Here is a 17,484-nt window from a genome sequence, read left to right on the forward strand (position 1 = left end):
AGAAGGTTCTGTGCAGGTTCACAGCTTCAAGAGAGTCTCCTACCCTCCTGTCACTGGAATACAAAATACACTGAAACAGGAAGCAAGGAGTACAAAAATAGGGATGTTACTGCAAATTAAGTACTTTAACTTCTTACTGTCAGTTGGCCAGATCACTTGCCTGTAAATTCTAATACAAAAACCAAGCACTTGTTTTCAGGAAATCTAGTTGTCCATTACCAAATGTGCTGAATTTTTAACTAAGTCACATGAGCAAACACATTGTCCTCTCAATTTAAGGTTATGTTTAAGGCTAAGATTCAGTCATGGAAGTCACAGAGTCTGTGACCTTTGAGATGTTTTCTGCTTCAGCCCTATGGTGTTGAGACTTCCCCCTGAAGCTCTTAACTTCCAAGGATGGCAGGGTGGCTCAAGAACTCCAACCTGCCACACATGGTTGGTGCTGGTCCCTACCTTTCCCTTCTGCAGCAGAGCTCAGGCTCAGTTCCATTCTGCCACAACTGTTTTTAGTAAAAGTCAGTGCAGGTCATGGACATCCATGAATTTCTGTTTACTGCCCATAACCTGTCCATGACTTTTAGGACCAAAAGCATGACACAATCTTAATCTTAAGTCATGTTTAATAATGCACTGCAGTATATCAAATTTATTCCCAACTCAGAATCTCGGATGTTCCTATGATATTACGTGTAAGACATCTCTTTTATAGGTCAATACATTAATGAACATAATTTTACATTTTTTATTCATTTTTCTGCTGTAGCCAGACTGCATGGTCTAAAGAAACTTGAATTCTAACACAATTCTTCTATTAGTGACAATGACATATATGGTTTCAGATAAGCCACTTAACATCTCATATCTGTTTCCACATCTACAAAATGAGGGAAACACCTATGTTAAATACATAAGAACTCCCATATTGGATCAGACCAATGGTCCATCTAGCCCAGTATCTGATTTTCAAACAGTGGCCAATGCCAGGTGCTTCAAAGAGAATGAACAGAATAGACAACCAGTGAGTGATCTGTACCCTGTCATCCACTCCCAGCTTCTGGTCGTCAGGGGGCAAGAACATCCAGAGTATAGGGTTGCAATCCTGACCATCTTTACAAATAGGCATTATGGACCTATATAAACTTATCTAATTCTTTTTTGAACTTTATAGTTTTGACCTTCACAACATCTCCTGGCAGTAGTTCCACAGGTTGACTGTGCTTTATGTGAAGTACTTTCCTGCTGCCTATTAATTTCTTTGGACGACCCCTGGTTCTTGTGTTAAGGGTAAATAATTCTTTGTTCACTTTCTCCATACCATTATTGATATTATAGCCCTCAATAAAATCCCTTCCCCTACTAGTCTTTTTTGAGACTGAAAAAAAAAATCAAATGACACAAAAGCCAAAAAGTAATGTGGGTATTAAATTCTGTTTATCTTTGACACCTTGACTTAGAAAACAAGCGTTTCCCAGACCACCTGCAAATGAGTACTTAGAAGATGATCATGTGTGATGATTTCGAATGAGAGGATACTTGGCACCTTGCTTTATCTGGCACCAAATATTTACAGTCCTCAAAGGGCAGCTCCTCTATATTTTAGAGATGTAACACCACAAGTGTTCTCTCTAATATGTTTCTCTATCTGTTTACTTTGCAGTTTCTGCATTTCCTCACAGAAAAGGCCAGTTCAAACACCACACAGAGAGCAGAGTGCCTGGATAACAGCTGGAACATGAGCTCCAAATGAGCAAATGGGAAAGAAAGGTGGTAGGCCCTCAGATTACAAGAGTATCTATTACTGCATTTAAATACAACTAAGTATCATCACTACTGTTAAAAATAATCCCAAATTGCTCATCATGAATGTCTAATATAAGAAAGACTAGCCATAAAAAAAATTGTTAAAACAGTCAGAGCAGGTATAGTATTTTGATATCTCTAGTCACTGAGTGCGTCTGAAGGCAAAGTGATGTGCAAAAATGGACAAATTGGGGGAAAGAATAGAGAAGAAAACATATTGGCACTGTCTACGTTCTCCCTTCCCTCACCCCAGAAAGACTGATACTGTAGCTTTCTCAGGTTAAAATAAAGTATCAGTTCCCTTAGTGTGTCTCTTCTGTGTCTGAAGTGAATTCAAACATGTAGGCATAAGCAGGTAGTAAAGTTAAATGAATAATTTGCTTTTAGAATCTTATTTTTCCTCTTTAATTACAGATTTCATTTTTATTAAGTTTACAGTAATTTACATTATCTATCTATGTATTTTAGAGATATGTGCATCTGTCTGCGACTCCACTTGCTCAAGAACTTTTCCTAAACAGTAAGAGTTAGGGCCACCTAATTTTGTATGCAGCTTCCTCTTATCCTAACTTAAAGCTAGGTCAGGGGTTGGTTGTGCCAAGAAAAAGAGAAGTGCCGGGAATGGGACTGTTTTCCATAACATGGAAAGGGAGGGGGCACAGAGAAGAGAGAGGCGATACCGAGAGTGGCCACGGGGGGCAGCAAGACCACAGGGGAGAGCTGTCCTGCGGTGAGAACACTGCATCACCAAGAGAATGGCCAGCAGGACTGGGACTCTGCCATCTTGCCTGCCACCAAATCGGGTAGCTTCACTGCCCCAAATCCCTCCCCACTGGCCCTTAGCCCTAGAGAGAAGGGAGCCCTGATGGACACAGAGGTTGGGGGGAGGATGAAAGGCCTCTGCTGCTGTAGGGCTTGGGGGGAAAGAAAGCCCCACCAGATGGGACCCCCCACTCTGAGCCCTGCCTCATCTCCAACCCTCACTCTTTCACCTCCCCACTCTGACTCTTGCACACCCACATCACCAGCCTCCTGTCCTGAAGGACCAGGCAAGTGGTGATTACTGCAGCTAGAGTTGCCAGGTGTCTGCTTTTGAACCGGACAGTCCAGTATTTGAGCTTTCTGTTTCTGAAACAAATTGAGAAAATATAAATGAGAAAATATAAATATCTGGTGCTTTCTAAATAAGATGTAATGTAGATTGTGATGTAATGTCAAGTGCATCTGGTATTTGTGTTGAAATCATCTGGCAACCCTAACTGCAGCACACACACAGGCTATGTCTACACTCACGGCTTCTTGTGCCAGAACATCTTGCGCAAGGATTCTTGTGCAAGAAGTCTTGCACAAGAAAATGTCCACACTACCATGTGCGCGCTGTGCTTTTGTGCAAGAACTCCCATGGCAGTGTGGACGCCATTTTAGCCCTAGGGACTTTCTTGCGCAAGAAATTCCTGCCGAGCGTCCACACTGCCCTCTTGCGCAAGAGCTCCTGCGCAAGAGGGCTTACATCTGTTAAAAAAAAAAAAAAAAAAAAAAAAAAGAGTGTAGCTCTTGTGCAAGAAGCCCTCTCTTACCACTCCGTACTATAAATTTCCTTGCGCAAGAGTGGGCGGGCAGTGTAGATGCTCTGTAGATTCTTGCGCAAGAACCGCCATACTTGCGCAAGAAGCCGCGAGTGTAGACATAGACTGGCATCTTACAACCTCTTAAAACAGTTGAAAATTATTTTAGTGAATGATGACATTTATCATATAAGCAGGAACTACTTAGCTGTACTGCTCACCTTGCAAACCAGAAGGCTTAAGCTTCTTTCTCCACTATAGAAAATTGTGGGCTTTTTGGGGTTTTTAAGATACTGAGAGGGGAGTTGTGCAATCTGGTGCATTTAAATCCTCTACAGCACATCAAATTTGCATTATTCCTACTGAGACATCCACAAACCATTTATTTCAATTGCTGTCACTGGAGAGTTATCCTCTCGGGACATCCTCAGTCTTTAATTTAATTCCCATAATTAATACACAGGTTAAATTTTTCAGGTGCCAGTGGAATACAGCTAATACTCTAATCAGCTCAACAGAGACTACAGTTCATATAATCACTGGGGACAGAACTTCCTAATAACATTTGTCCAAGTTGATGGTTAATGGAAATGAAGTTTAAAACCTCAGTCTTTCAAACACTTATATACAACATGCTTAAGTTTACATATGCCAATTGGACTACTTACAGATCATAAAGTGCACATGCATATCTTTGCAGGATTGGTACTTAAAAATAGAAATTCTTTGCTCAAAAAAGCATTTGTAATCACCCTCATCTGGTGATTTGTATCCCTCAACTGATGTGTTGCCTTCTGCCTTCAAAGTATACACACAAAGGCTCTTATCTGGTAATGCTATATCTGTGGACTGGGACAGATTCCCTGCCTTACTTCACTTACTACCAAAACAAGAGAAAGAGCAAATTAAGAGATGGCTAAACGGACAAGTAGTATATTAGGAACATAGTGGATGACAATCTTTCTATTCATGCAGCATCAGAGCTACTCTCACAAAAAAGTTTTTGGAAGCTGGAGAATGGACTGTTAGGGTGTGTCTAGACTACAAGGTTTTTTCGAAAAAAGTGGCCTTTTTTCAAAAAAAACTTCCCCTGCGTCTAGACTGCTGCTGCGTTCTTTCGAAAGTAAACTGAAAGAACGCAGCAGTATTTTCAACTGCGGAAAACCTCGTTTTACAAGGAAGAACGTCTGTTTTTTGAAAGTGCTCTTTTGAAAAAAGGTGCTATGTAATGCAAGCTGTGCTTTTTCAAAAGAGAGCATCCAGACTGCCTGGGTGCTCTCTTTCGAAAAAGTGGCTTGCTTTTTTGAAAGTACTGGGTGTAGTCTAGATGCTCTTTTTCGAAAAGAGCACATGCATGTGTATCACATGTGCATATTCATTGTCAGTTTTTTCAATTACCTGCTGGTCCCAGACTATAAAAAACTTTATCTTGCTTCAGGAAAAAAGTCATAAATATCATTAAGTGGAAGAAAAATCTGAGGCGTGGAACAAGCCAAAAGAGCAGAGTCAGATTTAAAATCAGAGGCTGATCACAGAGAATCACAGGAATCTATCACATTATTATATGTCTCAACCTAAAGCACCACAAAATGTTGCTTTTGGTGACAGCTGCAGGAAGCAAGCCAAAGAAAGAGCAAATGATGTGAGTGGAGGTGATATTTTAGCTCTCTGAAGTACTTCTATTTATTGCACTCAAAATATGTAATTCTTTGTCTCACGAAAGCAAAAGATTTTTAATTTAACTATAAAACATGCAGATATACTAATAATATGAGGTAATTTTAAATTAAAATCCCATATGGCTCCACTACTTTACAGAGATTGATTGTTTATGCTAATTACTACTACAGGTTGAACGCTGTTGCCCAGCACTCTCTGGTCCGGCAGGACCACAGATATTGCTGGAATAGAGCGTCTCAACCCTCTGAATGCGATGCTGAGATAAAATTTCTTGATACCTTAAATGACTGCTTCTTGGAGCAGCTGATTCCCTGTGGTGGGAAAAAAACCACCTCAGCAGCCCAACACTGTGGCATTTAATTTCAGAAAGGGAATCTACACAAAAATAAGGAGGTTAGTTACACAGAAATTAAAAGATACAGTGACCAGGATAGTGACAAAAGTAAAATCCCTGCAAGTTGCATGGAAACTTTTCAAAGACACCATAATAGAGGCCCAACTTAAATGCATACCCCAAATTAAAAAACACAGTAAGAGAACCAAATAAGTGCCACTGTGGCTTAACAACCAAGTTATAGAAGCAGTGAGAGATAAAAAGGCATTATTTATCAAGTGGAAGTTAAATCCTAGTGAGGAACATAGAAAGATGCATAAACTCGGTCAAATTAAGTGTAAAAATATAAGATACGCCAAAAAATTGTTTGAAGAACAGCTAGCAAAAAACTAAAAAAGTAAGAGCAAAATGTTTTAAGTGCATCAGAAGCAGGAAGCCTGCTAAACAACTAGTGGAGCCACTGGACAACCAAGATGCTAAAGGAGCACTCAACGACCATAAGGTCATTGTGGAGAAACTAAATGAATTCTTTGTTTCAATCTTCACAGCTGAGGATGCTAGGGAGTTTCCCAAACATGAACCATTCTTTTTAGGTGACAAATGTGAGGAATTGGCCCAGTTTGAGATGTCATTAGAGGATGTTTTAAAACAAATTAATAAACTTAACAGTAACAAGTCACTGGGACCAGATGGCAGTCACCCTAGAGTTCTGACAGAACTCAAATGTGAAATTGCGCAACTATTAACTGTGGATTGTAATTTATTCTTTAAATCAACTTCTGTACCTAATGACTTGAAGATAGCTAATGTAACACCAATATTTAAAAAGGGCTCTAGAGGTGATCCTGGCAATTACAGACAGATAAGTCTAATGTCAGTACTGGCCAAATTAGTTGACACTATAGTTTGGGAAAATTATTGTTAGGGAAAAGTCAACATGGTTTTTCTAAAAGGAAATCATGCCTCACTAATCTACCGGAGTTCTTTGAGTGGGTCAACAAACATGCAAACGGGGGGGAGGGGGGGAAGCGTCCAGTGGATATAATGTACTTAGATTTCCAGAAAGCCTTTGACAAGGTCTCTCACCAAAGGCTCTTAAGTAAAGTAAGTTGTCATGGGATAAGAGGGAAGGTTCCCTGATGGACTGATAAGTGGTTAAAAGACAAGAAACAAAGGGTAGGAATAAACAAATTAGTTTTCAGAATGGAGAGAGGTAACTAGTGGTGTCCCACAAGGGTCTGTACTAGGGCCAATCCTATTCAACCTATTTATAAATGATCTGGAAAAAGGGGTAAACAGTGAAGTGGCAAAACCTGCAGATGATACTAAACTATTCAAGCCTCTATATAAAACCATGGTACGCTCACATCTTGAATACTGCATATAGATGTGGTCACCACATCTCAAAAAAGATATATTGGCATTGGAAAAGGTTCAGAAAAGAGCAATAAAAATGATTAAGGGTTTGGAACGGGTCCCATACGAAGAAAGATTTAAAAAAATGGGACTTTTCAGCTTAGAAAAGAGGAGACTAAGGCGGGATATGTTAGAGGTCTATAAAATCATGACTAGTGTAAAAAGTGAATAAGGAAGTTATTTACTTGTTCCCATAACACAGGGGTGGGGAACCTTTCTTCAGGGGTCACCGACCTACAGAAAAATCAGTCAGGTGCCACATACAAAAACCCCTCACTGATGTGGTGCCCAACTAAAAAGGAGAAAGACACACCCCATATTCTTCTCTCACACCTGAGTGTGAGTGAGAGAGAGAAACTAGTAGATTGTGTGCTCCAGCACCGTGATGGAGCAGCAGGGGAGGGAAGGTGTGCCAGCACAGGCTCCCAAATACAAGGGGGCTCTGAGCCTCACAGGGGCCTGGATCTAGGCAAGCCACAGGCTACATCCAGCCCATGGGCCTGAGGTTCCCCACCCTTGCCATAATATTAGAACTGGGGTGCACCAAATGAAATTAATAGGTAGGAGGTTTAAAACAAACAAAAGGAAGTTTTTCTTCACACAGCGCAGAGTCAACCACTGGAACTCCTTGCCAGAGGAGGCTGTAAAGATCAGGACTTAGGGATCAAGAAAGAATTAGATAAATTCATGGAGGTTAGATCCATCAATAGCTATTAGCCAGGATGGGTAGGAATGGTGTCCCAAGCCTCTGTTTTTCACAGGCTGGAAATAAATGACAGGAGAGGGATCACATGATGATTCCCTGTTCTGTTCACTCCCTCTGGGGCATCTGGCACTGTCCACTGTCAGAAGACAGGATACTGAGCTAGACTGCCCTTTGGTTTGACCCAGTTCTTACATTCACAGAGGTTGCAGTGGCTGAGAACTCAGACGGTCTGCAAGCAGGCAGCCAGCAGAGGCAGTGGTTTGGGGGCAGAAAGCCAGCCTGGAGGTGAGCCGGACCAGTCCTGAAGCTGCTGCTGTTTGGAGCCGTGGAGCCCCGGCAGCCGGGATGGAACCTTCCTAGCCGGAGATAAGGGACACCGGCTGCCGGGGGTATGGAGCCACCGCCGTACGAAAGCAGAGGGCCCCTGTGGCCGGGAGTGGAGCTCTGCCATCCGGGGGTCAGGAGCCCTGTGGCTGGTGGTGCAGAGCTGCTTTCAGCCATGGGCACAGAGCCCTGGCAGTCATGAGCAGGGAACCCCACCAATCAGAAACTGCAGCCCTGGGTGGAGCTCCGCCAGTGGCGCGGGGCCATGGCCAGTTCAGCAACCAGATGGGGAGCCCCGGCACAGCCTGAGCCCTGACCTCCTCTGGTCTGGCGAACTCCCTCCTTAAGGGCTGTTCAGGTCCCAATGATGCCAGACCAGGAAGGTCCAATCTGTACTATTCTTATTATATTGATTTTGGGGCAAACAAGACTTTCTCTCATCTTTCTAATTTTGTTGACCTCTGCAGGGTCTCTGAACTGTGAGATCACAGTACCAATCTCACTCTTGGAGCACTGGTCATTTGTGAGATGTTTGTTAGACAAGTTATATGAGGACATTCCTTGTATAGGCTGATAATGCAGGACAGTTATTGGCAACAATAGAAGCTATAAAATGTCTCCATCACTGGATTTGTAGGCCAGCTGGTTTAAGTAATTTTTTAAATCATAGATGGGTCAAAATCAGTGTTCCCTCTAAGCTGCCCTGCACAGTCAGAGGCTCAGGACTCTGCGCACAGAGCTAACTGACTGGGTGGGGCTGATTAATCACCTATGAAGCTGTGCTGCCACGCGCAGTTCAGAGGGAACACTGGTCAAAATCTTGCCAAACTATCTTCAGTGATTCTTGCACCTTTCTAATCAAGTATTTGGTGCTGGGCACTACTGGAAGCAAAATATAGGGCTTTGCTACAGTATAATAATACATACTTCAGTCCTTTGGCACCCATGAAGTCTTTTGAATCTTGCCACTGGAGTTGCTGGCACAACACTACTGCTAAGTATCACATGCTATGCAATAATTAACAAAACTGCCTTTTCAGTGGTTTTCCAAGCAACTAGAAGTAGCACCTTGCATTTTTATTGTGCTTTTGAATGTGTCCAAGATCAAGTGACAGCATTAGCAAGTCAGAAGCAGCAGATATAGCATCAAAAACTAATTAACTAATTATACCTTTTGTCATTTGCTCTAAATGAGTTGATGTATCCCTGGAAGTAATCTGAGTAATCCCCCCCCCCCACATGTATGTGTACCCCTAGTTAAGAACAATGGCCTTAGATTGTGGCTGGCTATATAAGAGGAACAGAAGGAAGAGGAGAGGGCTCCTAGAATCCCAGGCAGGACAACCCACAATCTGGTCCTGCATATTTTACTCATGTTACCCTACTGCAGAGGTTCTCAACTTTTTGACGGGGGACAAGTAAATCCATTCACGAGCTTTTGGAGGACCGGTAACATTCATTTGCATATTCACAAAGCAAATGATGAATATTCAAATAAGTTGTTTCTGGTCCTCCCAAAGCCCCCAGTGCCAGCTTTTGCAAAGCTTTTAATACCGTCATCCACAATATTCTTGCCAGCAAGTTAAGGGAATATGGATTGGATAAATGGACTGTAAGATGGATAGAAAGCTGGCTAACCAGTGTTTCCCAAACTTTTTACTTTAGTTGGAACCCGTTTTTTTCAGTACTGTTTTTTGCAGCCCAAAAATATATAAAACGCATATAAATGCATATAAAAAAGAATTCAAAATAAATAAATTTTCAGTGTTTCACCCGGCTGCATCCTCCGCCCAGCCTGGGCCAGTGCTTGCGGGACCCGGCGCCACATGGGCACTCCAGGAGGCAGGAGCAGATTGGGGGTAGGGTATCTGGCTAGGAGGGAGGGTGCAAGGAGGGGTAGGGTTGCCAGGTGTCCAGTTTTGTACCGGACAGTCCGGTATTTGAGGGTTCTGTCTGGGAAACAAATTGAGAAAATACTGGACACATGAAGTGTCCGGTATTTTCTAATTAGGTAAGTTTTATTATTATTAGGTGTATCAGTCTGTAGCTGTGAACTGCCTGGCTGGTAGATGTACTCATGTTGCATGAGTGTGTCTACCAGCCAGGCAGTTCACAACTACTCGAGGGAGGGTACGGGGGGGGGGGGGGGGGGGGGCAAATGGAATCCCCGGGGCTGGACTCACTCTGCCTGGGTCTGCATGTACCCAGGTCAGTCCTGCTTCCTGCCAGCTGATTTGCCTGCGCCCGCACCCCCGCCCGTTCCCCCCCCCCACACCCACACCTCCTCCCAGCCTGGCCCACCCTGCTCCCCTCCCAACAGTCACGCTGAGGCCCAGTATTTTTTCCCCATAGTTTGGGAAACACTGCTACACTGTATATATTTACTTGAGACAAGCAACACAAAAGAAACCAACAGCGACATGTCATTTATAAGGATAACAGGAATAGCTAATGCTATCTAAAAATTGTAGAAGGGGGTATAAGACCTCATGTTTCAGTGCTTAAACTATCAGAGATTAGATAGAAGATCTTCATAGTGGAAAAAATTATACTTTACTTATTTGTCTGCTGCAAGGAAGGGGGTATTCTTGCACCTTTCCCTCAGCATCAGATACTGGCTTTTGTTAGACAAAATTTACTGATCTTCACGGACCCTTGGTCTCACCCAATATGGCAGTTCCTAGTTACCCAGTAAAGAAATGTAATTAAATTGCATTATATTCTTGTCAACATCTACTATGAATAAGGTGAAAATAATCATCTACTCAAAAAAAATGATTATAACAACTGAAGAGAAACTTTACTTACTGGTGGGAAATCAAAGTCTATCTGGTTAGCTAAGTTTAAGATGTATTCGATTCGAAACTGGTTCTCTGGATTGGCTAGCTCGACTGGAGGTGCCAAGTTGCCCATTGCTGTCACTATTGTCTGCAAAGAAAGGGAGGAAAAAATCCCACATTTGTTATGAAATAGTGATTAAAAAACAGCTTTTAGCAGCTAGAAACAGTCGTTTGCAGACTTACCTCTATAGCTTCTTTAATATTGTTTTTAATATCCTGAATTTTCATTTTTTTCTCCCTGCAACCAAGAAAACATAGCAATTAAACATATGCATCATAAAAACAGAGGTTTCTAAAGTGGAATGCAAATGAAAAAGTACTTCATTAAAACAAAACCTATAATGAGTAAGATGCCTGCTTCCTCCCATTCAGTCACTGAATACATCTGGGGTGCGTCTACACTGGGCCACTTATTCCGGAAAATCAGCCGCTTTTCCGGAATAAGCTGCGAGCTGTCTACACTGGCCCTTGAATTTCCGGAAAAGCAACGATGCTCTACTGTACAAATTCAGCCGCTATTCCGGAAACCGTACGCTGCTCCCGCTCGGGCATAAGTCCTTTTTCCGGAAAAGCTTTTCCGGAAAAGGGCCAGTGTAGACAGCTTTTCCGGAAAAGCAGAAAACGGAATAGTATTCCGTTTTAAGCATTTCCGGAAAATCATGCCAGTGTAGACGTAGCCCTGTAGTTAGATCACAAACTATCTTACCTGTTCAGGAAAACACATTTTTATTTAATACACGTGTTTAATAATAATGAATCCATATGAACTTATTAACATTTTAGTTTTAGGCCATGTCTACACTGCCCCTTTCTTTACTGTGCTGCAACTTTCTGACTCAGGGTTGTGGAAAAACAAACAAACCACATCCTGAGCGCAGCAAATCACAGCACTGTGAAGTGCCATTGTAAATAGGCTCCCAGTGCTAGGAGCTAACGCTTCTTGTTTAGATGATTTACATAGAGCACTAGGAGATCTCTTGTCCAAAGCTGGTGCCTCCCCCCTGCAGCCTGAGGAAAGGATGCGCCAATTCCACTCCACTGCAGTCCCTGCCTCTTCCCAGCCCTTGCTCCGCTTTTGCCCCCAACTGATGCAGGCCAGAGCACTAGTGGGTCGAGGAACTGGCACTGGTAGCAGAGGTCTCCCCCCTGATCCCTGCACTCACCAGCAGTGGAAGTGGAGCAACGCAGCCCCAGCTCACTCTGCTCCACTGGTGAGTGCAGGAGCTCTCCCACCCCCTCCACAGGGGGACACAGCCAGTGGAGCAGAAGGAGCTGGGGCCACATTGCCCCACTTTCTCCGTCACTGCCAGTGAATACTGGAGTGGGGAGAAGAGGGAGAAGCAGGCCACAGCTGTAGGTGACAGGCCTCCCCACTAGCCCACTCACTGGCTGCTGGTTGGCCCCTCGTCGTTCCTGCCTGTGTCATTGGGGGGCTCATTCCCCCTCCACGTCACGGCTGGCTGGTGCCGTGGCCACACTTTCACTTTAAAGTGCTGCAGTTTTAAATGTAGATTTAGATGGAGAGAAATTCATCTGAGTGCTACAGCAGACATTCTAGATCAAGCAGGTTTGGATTCGTTTGAGTGAAAAGAACTGAAAAACCTGGAGGCTATTTACAGACCAGCGGAAATGAGGAGATAAAGTAACAGGATTCCAAAAGTAGAGACAACCAAGAAAAAACAAAGGAGACCTAGTAAACACAAAGATTTAAGGGGAAAAAAAAATCTGGAACAGAGAGCTCAGGAGATATACAATTTAACCACATGAATATGCAAAGTATACTGGGGATAGGAGGGATAATGCACTACTAGGAATTACCAATATAACAGGGGACAAGATGGGTGAGTTAATTATTTTATTTGGACAGCTTCTGTTGATGGAAGAGACAAGCTTCCCCTGAAGCTCACATGCTTGTCCCTTCCACCAACAGAAGTTGGCCCAATAAAAGATACTACTTCATCCACCTTGAATCCCTCAAACTCAGATCAACATGGCTACCACAACACTGCAAACAGCAAGACAACAGATTAGGATACAAAATGATGCAATACTTGGAATATTCTATCAGCCAATACTTATATTTGGAATTAGCTGCACTGAAGATCAAAGGACATGTCCCTAGACCAAATAAAACTACAGTGTCCACAGCGCAACTTCATTGAATTAGACGGGCTTGCAACTAGTTATATTATGTCCAATATGGAGCCACTGTCTCTAGCAAAACTACTCTCAAGATAAATCCATTAGGCGTGTCATGTAATGTATATCATATGCAAATAAGACCACAAACATTATTTTCATATTACATCAAGTAACATGTATAATCAATATATTAAATACTTGATATAACCATGAATCTTAATGCAGTAAATTTACTATCAATCTTTAGACTTTTAAAAAATGTGTAACAATTTTTACAACAGTACAGGTGAGAAACACTGTACAAGAGTTGATATATACTATTTATGAAAAATAATGACTTTATATCAAATCTGATGTAAATCAATTCACATCACTCACTCATTATCACATCTAGTGAAATCTCTCAAACTAAACAACATGAAACAGGGGTTCTCAAACTGTGGGTCGGGAGTGGGATCCCAAAGTGGTTGCAAACTCATTTTAATGGGGTCTCCAAGACTGGGGTTCCGCATGCTGGGACCCAGGGCTGAAGCCTGAACTCTGCTACCCAGGGCCAAAACCCAAGAGCTTCAGTCCTGGGGTGGGGGCACTACGGTTACATGCCTTCTGTCCCGGTGCAGAAGTCGTTGGGCAGCTTTTGGCCCCCTCCTCGGGACAGTAGGGCTTGGGTGGGCTTGTGCTTCGGTCCCCCCTCCCAGGGTCATGTAGTCATTTTTGTTGTCAGAAGGGGGTCACGGTGCATTGAAGTTTGAGAACTGCTGGTATATAAAGTAACACTTTAAAGGCTACATGAAGTTATTTATTACAGAATACTTTCACTGTGTGGATCATTATTTATATTTTGTTGACCTAATGGTGCATTGTTCTATTTAAGGGCTGCTGACTGTATTTGTATTGCTACAATTATTCACAAGTCGCCAACATAACGAAACTGGAAGTATAATCAGCAACCAGGAATGCAGAAGAAGAGCTGAAGGAAAAAAATACTGCTTCAACAATAATACAAGCAGACATAGTTGGCTGGGGATGGGTGGAATAAAACATGAATAAAAGCCTGTGGGGGAAGAAGACAAAGTCCAAGAAAACACATACAAGTGCACTAGCTGCTTGCCACGTTGCATTTTGTGACTTGTTGCAGGTCTGGAGGTAATTTTTCTACAGCCACGAGGATCAATTGTAAGTGCAAGCATTGCACTTATGGACTGAAAGAACACAGCAGGATTAAGGCATCTTGCACTGCGGCAACAATGTACTTTGGTGCAGATAGGCAGGGTAGTGGAATTCTGGCGTAAAAAAGATGTGTCGTCTCAGCTGTGATTGTATTCTTAGTCTACCTACAGACCATGTGATTCCACATTTACTGTATTTGATGACTACCAGTTTTTGCTTCAGGGATTTGGCAAAGCTTATGGGAACAAGGTAATGAATCAGTAGAGGCCAAAAGCACTGAACTAAGAAAAATCAGTAAACGAGAAAAGGATGGGGGGTGGGGCAGAGAGAGATAAACAGAGGCCAGATTTCCCTGTTCTCCTTTTCATTGCTCTCCTTTCATTGTCTGTTCCCCAGAAAGAGAGATAAAACACACATACATATGGTTAATGCAACAATGCCATTAAACACTATGGCTTCCCTCTTTTAAAGGTTAGTGCTTTTACAGAATTAAAACAATGCAACAAAATCGCTAGGGATGAGAGAAGACGCAAGGCGGGAAGCAAACGGAAACTGATTCAAACTTAACAATGAATGTCCTGGAATGAGGTTTAACAACTAATTCGATTTAGGGCTTTAATTCCGAATCCTGTTTCACTGCCGCGTGTAGATGCAGCAGTTACTTCGGGCTAGTCAATTTCTAAAATGGCGACTGCCCGGGAACATGCTAATGAAGTGCGGGATATTTAAATCCCGCACTTCATTTTCAATTTCGGTCACCCTCATTAGCCTCCCTAGATCAAACTAGGGGGCTAGTGTAGACATACCCTGAGAGACCTTCATTGACTTTGGTTTGATTTTGTTCCCTTTATATAAAGAAGCCCTGAACCTGCAAATATATGCAGTTCTACTGACGTCAATGGAACTATTTATCTACCCAAGTTAGACACAGTCAGTATTATGCAGTACTGGAAACAAAGAAAGAAAGGACATATTTAATTATTTTGCATTGTTTTGGTACAGCATTAAAACAGAAATACAAAAATCTACCAGGTTTTAATATTTGTTTGAAAACAAGGTGAGCAAGGACAATATTTTATATTGATCTGAAGAAGAGCTCCGTATAAACCAGGTGTGAACAAAATGTGGGCCGTGGGCTGAATCCAGCCCACTCTCACTATTCCACAGTCTGCAGTGGGAGCCTCAAGCAGGGTCCCTGGATTCTGTGCTCTCACATGCTGCTCAAAGTGGTCGGCTACAAGGCCCATTGGTTCTCTTCACACCATATGCTGGGCAGAGGAGGGATGAGCTTTGCATGCTGCTTGTACTCCCAGCACAAACTCGCAGCTCCCATTGGCTAAAAACTGGCCAATGGGAACTGCTTAAGCCATTCTTGAAGTGCAGCCAGCACTTGATGGCCTCCCCCCGGCCCTTGTGTCATCCCTCTGCCGTCCGGACCTGGAATCTCGAGAGGTGTGCTGCTTACCGGGAGCTCGCATTCGGGATGTCACTGAGAGGCTTAGCAAGCTGATCAAACCTTCGGATCGCTACCCCTTCCTGCTTCTCCATGTAGGAACGAATGATACGGCCAAGAATGACCTTGAGCGGGTTGCTGCGGATTATGTAGCACTGGGAAGAAGGATCCAAGACTTTGGAGCGCAAGTGGTGTTCTCGTCCATCCTCCCTGTTGAAGGGAAAGGACTGGGCAGGGATCGTCGAATTGAGGACGTAAATGCGTGGTTGCGCAGGTGGTGTCGCAGAGAGGGCTTTGGTTTCTTCGACCATGGGACTCTGTTCCGGGCGGAAGGATTGTTAGGAAGAGATGGGATCCACCTAACCAAGAGAGGAAGGAGCATCTTCGCGGGCAGGCTTGCGAACCTAGTGAGGAGGGCTTTAAACTAGGTTCGTCGGGGGACGGTGACCAAAACCCTGAGGGGAGTGGGAAAGTCAGATACCGGGAAGAAATGCATAGAGCAAGGAGCGAGAAAGGAGGACCCCAGTTTCGAATGGAGAAGATAGTGCAATCAACTGGTTACCTGAAGTGTTTGTACACTAATGCGAGAAGCCTGGGCAACAAGCAGGAAGAGCTGGAGGCCCTGGCCCAGGCCAAGAAATATGATTTAATTGGGATAACAGAGACTTGGTGGGATGACTCGCATGACTGGAGCGCTGTCATGGAAGGGTATAGATTGTTCAGGAAGAATAGGCAGGGGAGAAAAGGAGGAGGAGTTGCACTATATGTAAGAGAGCACTATGATTGCTCTGAACTCCAGTATAAAGAGGGAGAAAAACTTGTTGAAAGTCTATGGGTCAGGTTTAAAGGAGCAAACAGCAGTGATGTTGTGGTTGGTGTCTGCTACAGGCCACCGAACCAGGTGGATGAGGTAGATGAGGCTTTCTTCGAACAACTGAGCGAAGCTTCCAGATCGCAGGCCCTGGTTCTCATGGGGGACTTTACCCTGACATCTGTTGGGAAACCAATACAGCAGTACACAGGCAATCCAGGAAGTTTTTGGAGAATGTTGGGGATAACTTCTTGGTACAAGTGCTGAAGGATCCGACCAGGGGCCGTGCACAGCTTGACCTTCTCCTCACAAACAGGGAGGAACTAATAGGGGACGTAGAGGTGGGTGACAACCTGGGAAGCAGTGATCATGAGATGGTAGATTTCAGGATCCTGACCAAAGGAAGGAAAGAGAGTAGTAAAATACACACCTTGGACTTCAAAAAAGCAGATTTTGACTCCCTCAGAGATCTGATGGAAAGAATCCCCTGGGATGTTAACATGAAGGGGAAAGGAGTCCAGGACAGCTGGCAGTATTTTAAAGAAGCCTTATTGAAGGCACAGAAAGAAACCATCCCGACACGTAGCAAGAGAGGCAAACCTGGTAGGAGACCGGATTGGCTTACAGGGGAAATCCTTGGTGTACTTAAGCACAAAAAGGAAGCTTACAGAAAGTGGAAACTTGGACAAATGACTAGGGAGGAGCTTAAATGTATAGTTCGAGAATGCCGGGGGGTTATCAGGAAGGCGAAAGCGCAAATGGAGTTGCGACTGGCTAAGGATGTGAAGGATAACAAGAAAGGTTTCTACAGGCATGTCAACAAAAAGAAGGTGATTAGAGAGGGTGTGCAGTCCCTAATGGATGAAGGAGGTAACCTAGTGACAGAGGATGTAGGGAAAGCTGAAGTACTCAATGCTTTCTTTGCCTCTGTATTCACGGACAAGGTCGGCTCCTGGACTTCTGTGCTAAGCGACGCAAGATGGGAAGAAGATGGACAGCCTTTGGTGGGTAAAGAACAGGTTAGGAACTATTTAGAAAAACTAAACGTACACAAATCCATGGGTCCAGACTTAATGCACCCAAGGGTACTGAAGGAGTTGGCAAATGTCATTGAGGAGCCTTTGGCCATTATCTTTGAAAAGTCGTGGAGATCGGGCGAAATCCCGGATGATTGGAAAAGGGCAAATGTAGTGCCCATCTTCAAAAAAGGGAAGAAGGACGATCCAGGGAACTATAGGCCGGT

The 17,484-nt window shown here is 43.5% G+C and overlaps 1 protein-coding gene across 4 annotated transcripts in view; it reads right to left on the reverse strand.

The window, feature by feature from the left end:
- The window catches only part of GNAS (GNAS complex locus), a 270,305-nt gene that overhangs the window by 84,468 nt on the left and 168,353 nt on the right, over nucleotides 1–17,484 (reverse strand). For 2 of the 4 annotated variants that reach the window (XM_075901129.1, XM_075901131.1), the window contains exons 3-5: nucleotides 10,849–10,903; nucleotides 10,634–10,753; nucleotides 2,830–2,928 (exon numbers count right to left, since the gene is read on the reverse strand). In XM_075901129.1, the coding sequence (XP_075757244.1) occupies nucleotides 2,830–2,928; nucleotides 10,634–10,753; nucleotides 10,849–10,903 (274 nt within the window). The remainder of the gene's footprint in view (nucleotides 1–2,829; nucleotides 2,929–10,633; nucleotides 10,754–10,848; nucleotides 10,904–17,484) is intronic. The other 2 variants (XM_075901130.1, XM_075901132.1) reach the window with 1 other exon arrangement.

Source organism: Pelodiscus sinensis, chromosome 18 (genome assembly GCF_049634645.1).
Source record: "Pelodiscus sinensis isolate JC-2024 chromosome 18, ASM4963464v1, whole genome shotgun sequence".
NCBI lineage: Eukaryota > Metazoa > Chordata > Testudines > Trionychidae > Pelodiscus > Pelodiscus sinensis.